Raw genomic sequence first — 17,234 nt, forward strand, 5'->3', positions numbered from 1 at the left:
CAAAGGGAAATATTTCAACCAGCAGGTGATGGGGATGTGGAACTCAATGCCTGGAAAGGATGGTAGAGATAGAAACCCTCATAACATTGCGAAAAAAAAATTGGATAGGCACCCAAGTGTCATGACATACAAGGCAATAAGACCAAGAACTTGAAAGTGGAATTTATTTGCATGGCTATTTTTCAACCCGGATACACAATGAGCTGAATGGCCTTCTTTCATGCTGTAAATTTCTACAATTCTAAGACAACATCAATACAATTAGTTATCTCCAGAAATAAAATCCCAGTAAATTCAATTCCATGAAATGCAAACATAGTCTCTGCAAGGGAACTATTTATGAGACCACATGCCCACTTTGGCTCGAGATTAGATCTAAACCTTCATTTAACAACTTGAAAATTTGGGTTGACGCATACTTGGAAAGCATTGTTAGTTGCAGATGGCAATAATTTAAGACAAAGGGATGTTAAGAATCAGAAGGTAAGCTACAAACTTAAAAACTGAACTAAATTTCAAGGAGCCTTTGAAAGATTCAGTTTAATTCAATGTTGGTACAAAATGCAATCTTGTGGAATCTCACCTAAATGTAACTTAGAGATGAGCTAATTTGCAATGTGATGAATTACATGAAATATCCAACTATTAGTTGCACATTTTTATGGTTAGGAAGAACCACCAAAGTCAGTACCAGATACATATTGCTCCTGGACGCTAACCACAAACAGATTTCTGCCAAAGTCTCCCTCACAACAATGGTTGCTCTGCTCAAATACCCTATGAAAATTTAATACCCATGCTCACCTGAATTATGGTCACTTGAGTGAAGGATCAGAGGATATCCCTCACTTACAAGAATACTCCCCAGCACCAATTATTACCAAAAAACGTAGATGACGACTTGCTGGCCACAAAGTCATTTGGTGCAAAAACAAATCACAGATTTCAAAGGCAAACTGGATGAACATTTGAAGAGCTACAGAGTAGGGGAGTTGAACCAACCAGATTAACTTTGATGGGCTGAATGGCCTGCTGTGCAGTAAATGACTATGATTCTAAGGAACAGAACAGAAAACCTTACTTGCAATTTCATACAAATCTGGCTCTTCCCGTGCAAGTTTCTCTCGAGCAACATCAGCAAGAGGTCCGAAGATGACTACTGGCCTCAGGAAACCAGCTTTTAAAAAAAAAAGACAACACAATTATCAGAAGCAACACTGTGCAGTGTATATTATAAATCACTCTTCATTATTTCAACACATTTCGACTTGTTTAGACATTCAGTTGGGTGACACATTAGGTCATCGTTAATCTGGGGGAGGGAGTAGGACAGGAGGAAACATGGGATTAAAGGCATTTAGAATTCATAGGACTGATGCATGTAAAACTGACAAAGAGCACAGGCAGTTGGTTAAAAATGACATCTGCACATCAGTGGATTTCATCATTCCAAGATCTAACATACAATTCAGAGGTACCACAATAACAATCATTAACATGCCTTCATTTAATTGTTTTTCTCAGTGACATACATAAAATTGCGCAGGCTAGTAACCATGTCCCCCAGTCGGTTGGGAACAGTGAACAACGCTGCAATAGGAAGAGCAAGTATTTTGACTTAATCTGCCAGCTCTCTGCCACCTAACAACTATCTGGGAAAGGTATGGTACCCCGCTGCCCTGGTCAGGGGCTAGATATAGGCAATACTTTTGAGATGATACCAGCTTTAACAATCCTCAGTGTTTTCCAAAAGGATCAGGTGTTTATTTAAATAAATCACTTGATATAATACTTGACAGAATCAATATTGGTTGGTTCGATTCCACAAGGATCAAGTTTAACTGTCCTTTCTAAAGGGAATTCTGACAAAGTGGACTTGTTTTCATGTACTCCCACAGAGAACAAATGATAAAAGAAAATTAGGTTGACAGAGATTTTCCCCAAGTGAGCAGAAAGTGATTTCTTCACCCCAGCAAAGACTTTGTTCCTTCCCCTTTACCTTCTCGAAGAACAACTCTCTCATAAGCTGGAAACTTGGTATGAACTGGCTGAGCTGCAAGATCTTCTCTGCTTTTCCTCAAATTTCTCTTTGAACTGCGAAGTCCACGAAACCGCCAAAAATCTGCCCGATCCCCACCAGCAGTCTTGGGTAGTGTGTACTGCACACTAGACAACTGTTCAGCTCTAGTTAGCACAAAATATGAAAGGTGAATTATATTAATCAAGTTACTCAGTGATTAAACCATGGAACTAAACAATGATTTGATGCTGCATTTAATTTATTTTGAGCACTTAAATCATGTTCATGTCTTCTATTTTGCAAATTCTATTTTAAAACAAATCTTTAAACTTAATTTGACAAACACACAGAGCCCTAATCCCAATTGCTTTAGTTTCATTTGAGTGCAGTCGTTCTCCAGACTACTACTAGAACATTTCATTGACAATAGTATAATCCTGTAGTTTCAGGTGGGAATTCCTCAGGTTTACAACAGACATAAGATCATATAGACTGAAGCAAAAATGCTCATTGGGCAAAAGTTCTGATTACACACCTGTTTCTGTTTGGAATGATGCCCCTTTCCACCTCCTTATGGTTTTTGCCGATTCGAATTGCAAGCCAGGAACCCAGCTTCCCATTATAGAGTGTATCCACCACTCGGAATACCTCGCCTCGGTTAAAACTTAAACCATATGGTGATTCCTTTTCATAGTCAAAGTGAGTCCGTATATAGAAGGAATCGCCCACATCAGATTCCACAATACGCCGATAAACTGGAACAAGCAAGTATTGTGCTATGAAACCAGCATTTAAGATACAGATAAGATTGGTCAATTTCAGACATTTAATAATAGAAACAGGAGTAGGTCACACAATCCCTTGAGCTAACATTTCTTTTTTCAAAGACGTTTGCTTGCATTAAAGATCTATAGGATAATTTCAACAACTTGGTTACACTTGCTTTGGAACAGTTCTAAGACTTCCAGTTTAAAGCTGCTACATCAAGCTCACAGTGAATAAGAAACTACAGTGAAACAACTCACCATCTTTCTTCTGCTGTGCAAGGATAGTGACCTCATCTCCTTTTGGAAGGTCGAGCAGGAACAGGACAGCTTCCTCACGGATGATATTTGCAAAGTCCACATTATTTACCTGTGAAGACGACAACTGGATGATAATGTCACACTTCCCTATGCATTAAAAATATTAGTTGCCCATTTTAAACATTTCTTTCTAAGACATCCCATAAAATACGTGTGCCCAGTCCAAGCTGAATCTCTTAGTGTCTTGAAATGAGCTTTAAAAGGTTCACCAAGGACACTACATTTTCATGAACCATGATCAACGTCAATTTAAATTTCAGTTCCTATTCTGAATTGCAGTTTAAGCATAATTAAATATTTAAATTAGTTATTTTAATGATTTCATTTTTATTTATACTTTCAGAGCGTAGTTAGGTCCAAGGTCATGTGTAGCCCAAACTAGGGAAAAGCACACTGGCTCAGCGGTTAGCACTGCTGCCTCATACTGCCAGGGACCCAGGTTCAATTTCACCCTCTGGCAACTTGTGTGCGGAGTCTGCATGCTCTCCATGGTTTTCCTCCAGGTACTCCGGTTTCCACCCACAATCCAAAGATGTGCAAGTTAGTGGACTGGCCATGCTAAATTACCGTGTAGTGTTGAGGGATGTCGAGGTTAGGTGCGTTAGTCATGAGAAATGTAGGGTTACTGGGTTAAGGCAGGGGATGGGTCTGGGTGGAATGCTCTTCGGAAGGTCAGCATGGACTCTTTAGGCCAAATGGCCTGTTTCCACACTGTAAGGATTCTATTGTATTAAAGGTGGAAGATTTTCTTTCCCAAGAATTAGTGAACTCTATTTTATTACATCTCCCTGATGAGTACAATGCTGTTTGACAATGATAAGCGATTAAATACAAACTACAACTTTCCAAAAGTCACTATTAATGATAATTTTACTTCATTCGTGGAAACAATCGAATCTCATCAGGACTGCATTGAACAGTCAACCAACAGAATTCACTGCAAACATCTTGTCTTACTCTGAGGATCTGATCTCCTTCCTCTAGACCTTCTTTGGCTGCAGGGCTATCTTCCAACACTCCAGCAACAAATATTCCCACATCATTTCCACCAGCCAGGCGCAGCCCAACACTTTCTCCTTTCTTAAACTTCACAAGCTTCATACTTGGCCTGAAAGAGAATATTGTGTGAAGTTAGACCACAGCAAAGAACAGTTAAATATCCATTGGCAAAACTTGCTCAAGTTTTTTTTTGTGGGGGCAGGGGGGAGCGGTAAATAGAACGTACATGCTATGTATGGACATGCATTGCTTCCTGGTGTTTCTAGCACAAGTACTGTTATGCAGTTTTCAAAATAAAACAAATGACCAATTGTCTGAAGCCCTGTGCATTGAAATTTAGATGATATCTAGTCTAAGTAGTGAAGAGAAGGAAATTTCAGCTTAATTATTCAAACACATGAAGTTCAATGTTATAGATTATGGCACAATCACATTATTTCTTAAGAAGCTCTGCATTGGTATGGGTAGGATTGCTAAATTACCTCAACATTCCATCATCATGTGATGAGTTTGGAACAGGTGCATCAGATGGGCTAACAGGCAAATCCACATCAGGCTGGCCAGGTTGAGCATACACAGGTTTAGGTTCTGCAGAAATAGTTCATGTTAGGTATTGTTTCGTAAAACAACTTCTCTAATTTAAAAGGAAGGGCATCCTTAAACCACAACTGTGTCCTGACTAGAGATAGTAGGAATTGCAGATGCTGGAGAATCCGAGACAACAAGGTGCAGGGCTGGATGAACACAGCAGGCCAAGCAGCATCATAGGAGCAGAGAGGCTGACGTTTCGGGCCTAGACCCTTCATCAGAAAAGGGGGAGGGGAAGGGGGTTTTGAAATAAATAGGGAGAGAGTGGGAGGCGGATAGAAGAGGGATAGAGGAGAGGATAGGTGGAGAGGAAACAAACAGGTCGAAGAGGCGGGGATGGAGCCAGTAAAGGTGAGTGTAGGTAGGGAGTTAGGAAGGGGATAGGTCAGTCCAGGGAGGACAGACAGGTCAAGGGGGCGGGATGAGGTTGGTCGGTCCTGAACTAGTTATATTTACATAAGAGTTTCAAAGGGAATAATGTGGCACTAGTGATATTTGCCTTTTAACTGTAATCTTGTCATGTAGCAAGGCGCAGAATCCATCAATTACACCTACTAAACTCTCCAGCTGTCCCTTCTCCCAGCAATGCTTCTGAAAACAGCATAATTTCCTTCCAAACAATAATGATTTTTACAACTGACCTGGTAATGGAGGAACTTGTTTCACTGTTCTATCATCAACAACGGCAGTCATAGGCTCTTCAACAGCTTTAGGTACAAACATCTCTTCAGTATTTTTCACTGGTGTTGACACAGCTCCAGTCTTGGGTCCTCTAATTACATCATCTTCACGAGATCTTTGACTTTAAAAAAATTTGAAAATTTCTCACTCAAGTTCACTTTTGAAACATTTTTGAAACAAAGAACGTGTGTGTATTTCGTGAGTACTTAGTGACCTTGTGATTTGAATAAGTTATTAGTGTCATGATACTATAGCTTAAACAAGTTATTTTGTTCTAATTTGTTTTCAAAGAAAGGTTTTTAAGACAGAGGTGCGAAGGTGTCTATTAAAAATAGCAAAGGGAACACCTTGTGAGGCTTCTATTTTTTTCTACAATAAAGTTGGAATAAAAGCAGCCTGAATGGGTATGGTCAAGCTCTCATAGAACCAGGATTTTTAGTTTCTTAGTTTTACAATCTCAGCACCAGAGGAAAAGGAAATCGATGTCCTGACACGAGATGTCAACTTTCCTGTTCCTCTGGTGCTACCTGACCCGCTATGTTCCTCCAGCTCCACACAGTGTTGACTCTGACTCCAGCATCTATAGTACTTGCTATCTTTCAACAGCAGCAGTTGTTGCTGGATTTGTTGTTGCAGTACATCTTTCCCTGCTACAATCGAGAGAGAGAGAGAGAGAGGGAGGACGGGTGAGAGCGAGGGAGGGTGGAGCTGAGAACCCAAAGTCGACTGAAAAAAAATGGTGGTAGGGATGAAATGTAAGAGTAGTAATAAGCACAGTGATGGAGAGCAATTCTGTTTAAATATATCTAAGCATTGCCCAAGTTCAATGAGAAGGATGTAGAAGCCTTTTTCATTTCATTTCGTTTGAGAAAATGGCTAAACAAGTGAAATGGCTGGTGACCATGTGGGTATTGTTGATCCAAACGAAGTTGGTTGGTAGAGCTAATGAGGTATTTGCATCACTGTCAGGGGAGGCAGTTTGGTGTATAATGGAGGTGAAAGATGCCATCTTAAGTACATATGAGCTAGTACCAGAAGCCTACAGACACCTTTTCAGGAATTTAAGGAGAGGACCTGGTCAAACGTATATTGAGTTTAGAAAGAATCAAACATAGTAAGGGAATAAGGGGAATGAAAATAAATCAAACATATGACACTATTAGAGAGACAATTATTTTCGAGGACTTCAAAAGTTCACTGCATGAATTAGTGAGAACTTATGTGGAAGAGCAGAGTTAAAGCTCCAAGATTAGCAGTGGAAATGGCAGATGATTATGAGCAGGTACATAAATCTAAGTTTGGCTTTCGACATCAATTTGTGTAAGGGATAGAAACTGGGGAAAAGAGAAATCTTCAGTTGGTAAGAGAATAGGAGATCTCATTGAAGATAGTAAAGATAGTTTATCATATGATTTACCAGTAGGCGGTCATTAGGAAGGAAAGAAAACACAAGCCAAAATACAAAAAAATAATTTTATTGGCCTGGACTGTGTAAAGATGCGGTTGAATTTTGCCGGACATGTCATATGTGTCAAGTAATTGGAAAACCTTAGGCAGTGATAAAACCAGCACCCTTAATACCCATATTTGAGAAACCTTTTACAAGGGTCGTAAACCCACTGAATAGGAGCCCTACCCAAAACTAAGTGGGAAGCAGTATTTGTTGACCATAATGGATGTTACTACTAGAATTCCAGAGGCCATTCTATTATGCAGTATCGTGGCTAATAGGATTATGGCAGAGTTACTTAATTTTTTTTTTAAAAACTAGATTTGGACTACCCTCGGAGATACAATTGGATCGGGGTGAAATCTTTCAATGTTACTTGAGGAAGTTATGGATAGTTTAGGAATAAAGCAATTCAGATCCACTGCGTACCATCAGAATCACATGGAGCATTAGAACAGTGGCATCAAACTTTAAAGACCATGTTGAGAGCTTAGTCAAGACTACCCAGAGGACTGGGATAAAGGAATTCCATTTGTACTTCTTGCAATTAGGCATGTGCCAAATGAATCTACCAAATTCAGTGCATTTGAATTAGTTTTTGGGTACGAGGTGAGAGGACCACCGAAATTAAGGAGAAATTGATGAATCAGAGCTTAGATATCATGTATTTGGACTATGCACCAGTCACATTTCAAAGCCCAACCAAAAAGTAATTTTGGGATTATCCAACTGTATGGTGTACATCGACGACCTGGTGATTTTTAGTCATACATGGAAGGAACATTTGCAGCATCTATAAGAATTGTTCGAACCACTTCGCAAGACAGGTTGGGTGATAAACCTGGCTAAGGGTGAGTTCTCAAAAGCCCAAGTCACGTTCCTGAGCCACATTATTGGACATGGACAAATGGTTCCACAGGATGAGAAAACAGACATTTTTGGGGAGTTTCCTACATTATTGAAGAGGGGAGTACTGCAATTCCTGGGATCGAGCGGTTTTCATCTGAAGTTTGCACTGAACTTTAGCAGTACGGTTGCTCCATTAACTGACTTGTTGAAGAAGTGCAGAAATTTTCTGTGGACCAAGGGCTGTCGGAAAGCATTTGACAGCCAGAAACCTGTTAACTGCCGCCCAGTGGTAGCCAAACCTAGTTACGCAAAGCTTTTCAAGGTGGCTATCGATGTAAGTGATGTGGTTGTACTCTTGCAAAAAGACCTCTCTGCTCCTATGATGCTGCTTGGCCTGCTGTGTTCATCCAGCCCTGCACCTTGTTGTCTCATAAAGACCTACTGGTGCTTTTCCAGGAAACTGAATACTCACTAACTAAAATATTCCACGATTGAGAAGGAGACCTTGAGCTTGGTGCTGGCATTACAACATTTTAACGTTTATATTGCCAGTAATGTGTCTGTGACAGTTGTATATACCGATCATAACCCCTTAAAGTTTTTGGAAAAAGTCAAGGACAAAATTACTAGACCGTTTATATGGAGCTTATTATTGCAGCCATTCAATTTAGAAATTATACATGGGGCAGGATCAGAGAACGTAATTGCCAACATGTTGTCATGACTGTGAAGAAGGAAGATGGAGGCACTCTGCGGCAAGAGAAAAACAGACTTCAGTGCACCGTATTAATGAATGTTTGCAGGCTCTCAGTCAATGTATATCAAATTGTAGTGTACTAATAATGTAAGATTAAAGGCTTTTAAAAATGAAGCCATCTTTGTATATTAATTGGTGCCGAGATGTATATTAAAAAATCGTGCAGAGCTTGAGAGGTCTTGGGTTTGTTTTTTTAAAAGTTGGAACAGGAACAGCCTGAATAGGTATGGTCAAGCTCGCTCAGAAGCAGGATTTTTAGTTTCTTAGTTTTACAGTAGTAGCAGTCATTGCTGGGTATGTTAGTGCATTAGATCACTCCCTGCTAAACTGATTTCTATTGACAGTTTTCCTCTTGAGCTGCTAGAGTTACATGTGAGACAATCTGTTTTCTGAATTTGCCTTTTGCCAGGGGTGTGTTGGTATGTTACTGTATTGGAACAGATAATTAGTAACAGTAACTGAATCTATTATTCTGCTAAGTTATTCAATACAGTTATAACTAAGCCAATTCTTTAACTTATTCTTTCTTTTGTTGTATTCTAACTATAGTGTATGAATAAATTGTACTTTATTTAAAGTCGAGTAGTTTGACCAATCGAATTACATCTAGAATGCAACACCTTCAATTTACCTTTAAAATAAGAAAATGTTAGGGTCTAGGCTGCCTTCTTGTTATATTTTGAGGGGGTTTAGTCTGGCAGTCTGCATCTGGCAAAATACTAAAAACTGAATGTTCGGGTGCATAAAATTAACAGTAGAACTCTTAACCAGTGAAATCACAGTTGTCAAATTAGTTATGGATTCAAAATTGCTCATCATCGCTGTTCCTTTATTTACTATTTCAGCCTTAAATTTTAAAATTTGCAGTAATTCTAACCCCTGTAAAAAGGACTGCATTTCTGATTATACTTTTCACCAACTCAGGATATATCAAAACACATTACACCAAAGTACTTTTAAAGTGGAATGACTGTTGTAATATTAACAATGTGATAGCCAACTTACATAGAAAGATTCAACATGTATTAATAAGACACTTAGCAATTAACTGCTTTAATAACAATGGTCCACTAATAATTAGTGGCCAGGACATTGTAATTTGTGTCCTGGAGTCTTTTATAAACGCCTAAAAGAGTTGAAGAGCCCTTAATTTAATGTTTTATTTTAATGGCGGCATCTCATGCTAGGCAGCATTCCTTTAGTACTGCCCTGAACTGTCAGTCTGGATGACATGCACAAGTCCCTAAAGTGATGATAATCCCAAATCTTAATTTTGAAGTGACGATGCAACTACAAGGCCAGTTTAACCATTTGTATACTGCGCCGTTACTCTAACTCTCTGAATGCCCTATCAAGAGCATATGAGCTAGGAGCAGGAAATTCAGCCCTCAAGCCAGCTGTGCCGTTTGATATGGTCATAGTTGATCACCTTACTTTCCATGACCCTTCAGTCCATCGCTAATTAAAAATCCATCTGTCTATCTCCTCCTCAGATTCATGTTTAATACAAGACCATTTAATACAAGTAATTTCTCAACTCTGCTCTTAATCTGCTATCCCTCACTCTAAAACTGCAAGCCCTCATTCTAGATTTTCCCTGAAGAGAAAACATCCACGCTAACTACGTGGTCAGTCCCCTTTAGCATCTTACTGACTTCAATTAGGTCTTTCATTCTTCTAAACTCCAGAGAGTAGAGGCCTAAACTGCCCAATCTCTTCTTAAGTCCAACTCCTCATCTCTGGAATCAACCTAGTGAACCTCTTCTGAATTGCCCCGATGCATCAACATTCTTCCTCAAATAAGAGTACCAAAATTGCATGCACCACACACTAATACTTTGTACAGTTACAGCAACTCTTCCAAATATCAAACCTTTACCTACCTCATTATTACCTGCTGCATCTGCATCCCTAATTTTGAGGGATTCATGCATGACGACCCCCCAGATCCCTCAGCACTGCAAAGTTACTTTCTGCTTAAGTATCAAGTTGCTTTCTACTCCTCCAACCAAAATGAATAACTTCACACTTATTCACATTAAACTCCATCTGCCAAATTTGGCCCATTCACCGAACCTTTCCATATCCAACTACTTAATTCTTCATTGCAACTTACTGGCCCACATATTTTACTGCCACCTGTAAATTTGGCTATAGCTCTTTCTATCCATGCATCCAAGACATTAATATAGATTGCACGTCGCTGGGGTCGGAGAACCGAATCCTGCAGTATCCTGACAACCAGGACAAGACCCATTTTTCCCAACTCTGCTTTCTGTTTATTAGTCAATCCTCTATCCAAGCTAATATATTAACCATGACCCCATGTGATCTTACCTTCTGATGCTAAAGAAGAAAGAAGAAAGTGAACATTAATTTATGTGATGTGTAGCAGCAGCCACATTACTGCTATCTAGTGTGCCTCCTTGACAGAATCTGGGGGACCTTATCAAGGTATGTGAACCATCATGGCAGCTGCTACACATCACTGAATGTGCACAGTCTTAAATGAAGTATACAATCGGTATAAAACCATTTTATTCTTCGGTAGATGTGTATCAACAAAATGCTGACTTGCACAAAGACCTGAAATAACTGGAGTGTATTCTTTAGTATTCATCAAATATTATAACTAACCATCAATGTTCACTTATTTTGTGTACCATATCACTCTGTAATCCGTGTCAAAATTAATGCACTTTTCTCTGGTCAAAATTCTCACATACAATTCAAATAAAGGTGGGAACCTAAAACAATCAATATTTAGCACTGCGCAGCATTCCAAATTTAACTTTGTTAAATGGTTGGAGATAATTAATACGCATGCTAGGGAGACAAGAACGATAGGCATCAAAAGTGGAACTCTATACCTACACAGAAGTACTGTGCCAATGTGGTTGTTGACTTGCTCGCCGAGCTGGCCTGTTTTTGTTCAGACGTTTTGTCACCATGCCAGGTGACATCGCCAGTCGAGCCTCCAATGAAGCAATGTTATTCTACTCTGCTTGGAGTTTATCTGTCTGTTCTGTTATGGTGAGTACTGTCATTTCGGGTTTTGATCTGTATGGATTTGTAAATGGGGTCCAATTCTATACATGTTTGTTGATTGAAGTACGGGTGGAGAACCATGCCCCTAGGAATTCCCATGCGTGTCTATGTTTGGCTTGGGCTGCTATGGTTAGCTTGTCCCAGTTAAATTGATGGCCTTCGTTGGCTGAATGTACCGATATTAAGGAGAGTTCGTCGTGCCGTTTTGCTGCTAGTTGATGTTCGTGTATTCTGATGCTTAGTTTCCTTCCTGTCTGTCCGATGTAATGTTTGTAGCAGTCATCACATAGTAATCCTCAACTTCCGCAGCAACCACCTCAACATCCACAAACAAAGCTGCATTAGGATACTATTTAAACAGGCCAGGACACATTGCAACACTCCAGAACTACGCAGGAAAGAGGAAGAACACATATACAAGATCCTCGCTTTAAACGGACATCCCCACAACTTCATCCACAGATGCCAACAAAACAGACAACAGGAGGACACAGTACGACCTAACACACTGGCCATGTTGCCCTACATCAAGAACATATCGGAGCTGACAACCAGACTCCTAAGACCACTAGGAATCATGGTGGCTCACAGCCACTCGACAACAAACACTCACAAGGATTAAAGACCCCATTCCCACAACATGCAGAATGAACATGGTTTACAAAATACCATGCAATGACTGCCACAAACATTATATCAGACAGACAGGAAGGAAACTAGCCATCAGAATACATGAACATCAGCTAGCAGCAAAATGGCACGATGAACTCTCCTCAATATCGGTACATTCAGACAACGAATGCCATCAATTTAACTGGGACAAGCTAACCATAGTAGCCCAAGCCAAACAGACACGCATGGGAATTCGTTGAAGTATGGGTGGAGAGCCATGCCTCTATCAACAAACATATAGAATTGGACCCCATATACAAACCCTTACAGATCAAAACCAGAAATGACACTACTCACCATAACGGACCGGATAGTATAAACTCCAAGCGGAGTAGAATAACACTGCTTCATCGGAGGCTCCACTAATGATGTTACCTAGCATGGTGACGAAACGTCTGAACAAAAACAAGCCAGCTCGGTGAGCAAGTCAACAGCCTCATGCACAACCCAAGCTACAGATCTTTGCCAATATTTTGTACTGTGCCAATCTTGTAGAATGGAGTTTGCTGTCGGGGGAGCTCCGAGAACATAACAAATCCAAACTTGACAGCTTAAGACAAACTTGAAAATGACTGTTCTTGTTGACCAGCAAACATGTACACAGATTGCTGATAGCCTGAAACTGGAGACTGCATCATATATGGGGAGGCTTTCCAACTGCATGCAGCCCTTCTCACTGCTGTCTCTTATCAACTTAATTGATAATCATCCATTTAACTCAATGCAACCTTTTTACAAAAGCAAACATACGCACAGTCTAAACATTTGGTTAGATTATGGCAGTCCTTTAAACTTTCAAATTATTTTAGGAGAATAACATTACCTTCACACAGACTGCACATGTTTCAAAGTTCTAGCTAGCCCAAATCGAATTAAATTAGTTAATAGCAAACTGGAGATGGCACAGGCCCAGGAAGGCAAATAATCTGTTGAAATTTTCAATGGCCAAAATGATCAAAAGCATAATTTTTCCCCAAACTATACTGAATATCCAGATTAGTAAATTTTGAGATCTTACTGTGCAGATTAAAGATGATGTGGAGGCGCCGGTGTTGGACTCGGGGTAGACAAGGTCAGAAATCACAACACCAGGTTTGAAAACACAGGCTTTCAGAATCCTACTCCTTCTTCAGGTGTTAGTAAGAGAGGTAGTATCAGACACAGAATTTGTAAGTAAAGATCAAAGGGTCACACCACTAATGAGGATGTACTGAACAAACCCAGGAAGCTGTTAAATCTTTTAATCAGTTAGAGGATTTTAATTGATTAATATGTATACGTAAATCCCCAAATTCCTTTGAAGTCACTGCCCTGAGAGAACTAAAGGTTTTAATGAGTGTAAAGAAGAGGTGACATTTCAGGTCAGACAAATGCATGTTAGCTGTGAGACTTTGTTTAGAATCTGTTTGCGTTTTGGTTTGCGATCAGACTGGTTTTATATCTAAAGTAGGAATTTATAGAACATTAACTGACGATAAATTGCGTGCTTTTTGAACAAAATAAAATGTATCTGCAAAAACAAATTCACCCCATGGGGGTGTGTTGGAGAGGGTGCGGGCGCAATGGTATGCGGGGTAGGGCGCGAGCATGCGGGGTAAGCGCGAGGGCAAGGTGGAGGGAGAGCGTGCGAGTGAGGGGGAGGGAGAGGGAGAGTGAGCATGAGCGAACGTGTGGGAGAGCGAGCATGCGTGTGTGAGAGAGCGAGGGTGAGAGACCGCATGTAGAGTGGTAGGGATCACCTGTAATGCGAGACGAACCCAAGATCCCAGTTGAGGCCATCCTCATGGGTACCAAACTTGGCTATCAGCGTCTGCTGGGCGACTGTGCATTGTTGTGTATCCCCAAGTCCGCCTTGGAGGACGTTCACCCGATCCGAGACTGAATGTCCTTGGCCGCTGAAGTGTTCCCCTACTGGGAGGGAACATTCCTGTCTGGCAATTATTGTGTGGTGTCCACTCATCCAGTGTCGTAGCGTCTGCATAGTTTCGCCAATATACCATGCCTTGGGGAGGCCTTGCCTGCAGCATATGAAATCGACAACACTGGCGGAGACACAGGCGTATCTGCCGTGCATGTGCTGGGTGGTGTTCCCACATGTATGGTAGTGTCCATGTCAAAGATCTGACATGTCTTACAGAGGTTGCCATGATAGTGTTGTACAGTGTCACGGTCGATGTTGTCCTGAAGGCTGGGTAGTTTGCTGCAAGTGTCTGTTTAAGTTTTGGCAGTTATTTGAAGGCGAGAAGTAAAGGCATGGGGAAGATCTTGGCGAGGTGCTCATTGTTATCAATAATGGGTTGAAAGCTGCGAAGAACATGGCATAGTTTCTCCGCTCCCCGGAAGTACCGGACGATGAAAGGTACCCTATCGGACGTGGCACTTGGAGATCGATGAGTTGAGCATCATACCCTGTTCCTACGAGGGCATTTCAGTGATTCCTCACCATGCATCAAAGGAAGAAAATGTCAATGTATCTGGTGTATAGCATTGGTTGGAGGTTCTGTGCAGCAAAGAAGTCTTGTTCGAACCTGCGCATGAAAATGTTGGCATATTGGGCAGCAAATTTGGTCCCCATGGCTGTTCCAAGTGTCTGGGTGAAGAATTAGTTGTCCAAGGTGAAGATGTATGGTCGAGGATGAAGCGGATGAGTTGTAGCATGGCATCTAGAAATTGGCAGTTGGTGGTATTGAGTACTGAAGCTGTTGCAGTAGTGCTGTCGTTGTGTGGGGTGCAGAGTGCTGAAACATCCACTGTGAAGAGAAATGTTCCTGGTTTGACTGGTCCGAGGGTGCTGATACTTGTTCAACTGGTCTGTGGGTGGATCTGTTCAGATGAGGAGGAACAAGACACACTGAAGGAGTTGAAGGACACCCTCATAGGGTGCTCAACTCATTGATCACCAGTTCCAACAGGCCACAGCGAAAAACCATAACGACCGCCACAGAAGACTGGCACAGGATACATCCAATAGAGTACCGTTCGCCGTCCTGTACTTCCCAGGAGCAAAGAAACTACGCCATGTCCTTCACAGCCTTCAACACGTTATTGATGACGATGAGCACCTCACCAAGATCTTCCCCACGTCAGATCTTCGACATGGATACTACCATCACATGTGGGCACACCACCCACCACGTGCACAACATATACTCATGTGACTTGACCAATGCAGTCTCTCATATGCTGCAGGCAAAGACTCCCCCGAGGCAAAACCATCAGATGCCATGAAAACGGATCAATATACACTGTGCAACAATTGCCAGACAGGGATGTCCCTCCTAGTGGGGGAATACCATTAGACCGTAAGACATTGGAGCAGAAATTAGGCCATTCGGCCCATCAAGTCTGCTCCGCCATTCAATCATAGCTGATAAGTTCCTCAACCCCATTCTCCTGCTTTCTCCCCATAAGCCTTGATAATCAAGAACCTGTCTATCTCAGTCTTAAATGTACTCAATGACCTGGCCTCCACAGCCTTCTGTGGCAGTGAATTCCATAGATTCACCACTCTCTGGCTGAAGTAGTTTTTCCTTATCTCTGTTCTTAAGGGTCTTCCCTTTACTCTAAGGCTGTGCCCTCGGGTCCTAGCCTCTACTACCAATGGAAGCATCGTCCCAACACCCACTCTGTCCAGGCCATTCAGTATTCTGAAAGTTTCAATCAGATCCCCCCTCATCCTTCTAAACTCCAATGAGTATAGTCTCAGAGTCCTCAAATATTCCTCATATGTTAAGCTTTCCATTCCTGGGACCATTCTCGTGAACCTCCTCTGAACCCTCTCCAGGGCCAGTATATCCTTCCTGAGATATGGGGCCCAAAACTGTGCACAATACTCCAATTGTGGCCTGACCAGAGCCTTATAAAGCCTCAATAGTACATCCCTGCTTTTATATTCAAGTCCTCTCAAAATAAATGCCAACATTGCATTTGCCTTCCTGACTACTGACTCAACCTGCAAGTTTAACATTGAGAGAATCCTGGACTAGAACTTCCAAGTCTCTTTGCACTTTAGACTTCTGAATTTTCTCCCCATTTAGAAAATAGTCCATGCTTTTATTCTTCTTACCAAAGTGCATGACCTCACACTTTCCCACATTGTACTCCATCTGCCACTCCTTTGCCCACTCTCTTAATCTGTCCAAATCCTTCTGCAGCCTCCCCACCTCCTCAGTACTACCTGTCCCTCCACCTACCTTTGTATCGTCTGCAAACTTAGCCAGAATGCCCACAGTTCCTTTATCTAGATCATTAATGTATAAACTGAAAAGTTGTGGTCCCAACACTGTCCCTTGTGGAACACCACTTGTCACCGGCTGCCATCCTGAGAAAGACCCTTTTATCCCTACACTCAGCTTTCTGCCAGACAGCCAATCTTCTATCTATGCTAGCACCTTGCCTCTAACACCATGGGCCCTTATCTTACTCAACAGCCTCCTGTGCGGCACCTTGTCAAAGGCCTTCTTCAAGTCCAGGTAGATAACATCCATTGGCTCTCCTTGGTCTACCCTGCTCATTACCTCCTCAAAGAACTCTAGCAGATTTGTCAGGCATGACCTCCCATTGATGACGCTATGCTGACTTTACCCTACTTAACAATACACTTCAATATTCAGAAATCTCATCCTTTACAATGGACTCCAAAATCTTACCCATGACGGAGGTTAGGCTAATCGGCCTGTAATTTTCCATCTTTTGCCTTACTCCCTTTTTAAACAAGGGTATCACGTTAGCGATTTTTCAGTCCTCTGGAACCCTCCCCGAGTTGAGTGATTCCCGAAAGATCACCATTAACGCTTCCACTATCTCTTCAGCTATCTCCTTTAGAAGTCTGGGGTGTAGTCCAACTGGTCCGGGTGATTTATCCACCTTCAGGCCATTCAGTTTTACTAGCATCTTTTCCTTGGTGATGGCCACCATACTCAGTCCTGACCCCGAGCTCTCTTGAATTTTTGGGAGATCTTCCACCGTGAAGACTGATGCGAAGTAATTATTCAGTTCCTCAGCCATTTCCTTGTTCCCCACTACTATCTCTCCACCGTCATTTTCCAGTGGTCCAATGTCCACTTTTGCCTCTCTTTTGCACTT

General features: G+C 41.5%; 2 protein-coding genes across 8 annotated transcripts in view; both read right to left on the minus strand.

Annotated features, from left to right (window-relative positions):
- fam189a1 (family with sequence similarity 189 member A1) overlaps positions 1 to 17,234 on the minus strand; it is a 335,517-nt gene that overhangs the window by 110,612 nt on the left and 207,671 nt on the right. The gene's annotated exons all lie outside the window — the stretch shown is intronic.
- The window catches only part of tjp1a (tight junction protein 1a), a 150,247-nt gene that overhangs the window by 51,913 nt on the left and 81,100 nt on the right, over positions 1 to 17,234 (minus strand). For all 7 annotated transcript variants that reach the window (XM_048617234.1, XM_048617233.1, XM_048617232.1 and 4 more), the window contains exons 9-15: positions 5,334 to 5,494; positions 4,587 to 4,692; positions 4,063 to 4,213; positions 3,046 to 3,154; positions 2,556 to 2,775; positions 2,000 to 2,184; positions 1,082 to 1,177 (exon numbers count right to left, since the gene is read on the minus strand). In XM_048617234.1, coding sequence (XP_048473191.1) covers positions 1,082 to 1,177; positions 2,000 to 2,184; positions 2,556 to 2,775; positions 3,046 to 3,154; positions 4,063 to 4,213; positions 4,587 to 4,692; positions 5,334 to 5,494 — 1,028 coding nt within the window. The remainder of the gene's footprint in view (positions 1 to 1,081; positions 1,178 to 1,999; positions 2,185 to 2,555; positions 2,776 to 3,045; positions 3,155 to 4,062; positions 4,214 to 4,586; positions 4,693 to 5,333; positions 5,495 to 17,234) is intronic.

Source organism: Rhincodon typus, chromosome 36 (assembly GCF_021869965.1).
Source record: "Rhincodon typus isolate 14 chromosome 36, sRhiTyp1.1, whole genome shotgun sequence".
Lineage (NCBI taxonomy): Eukaryota > Metazoa > Chordata > Chondrichthyes > Orectolobiformes > Rhincodontidae > Rhincodon > Rhincodon typus.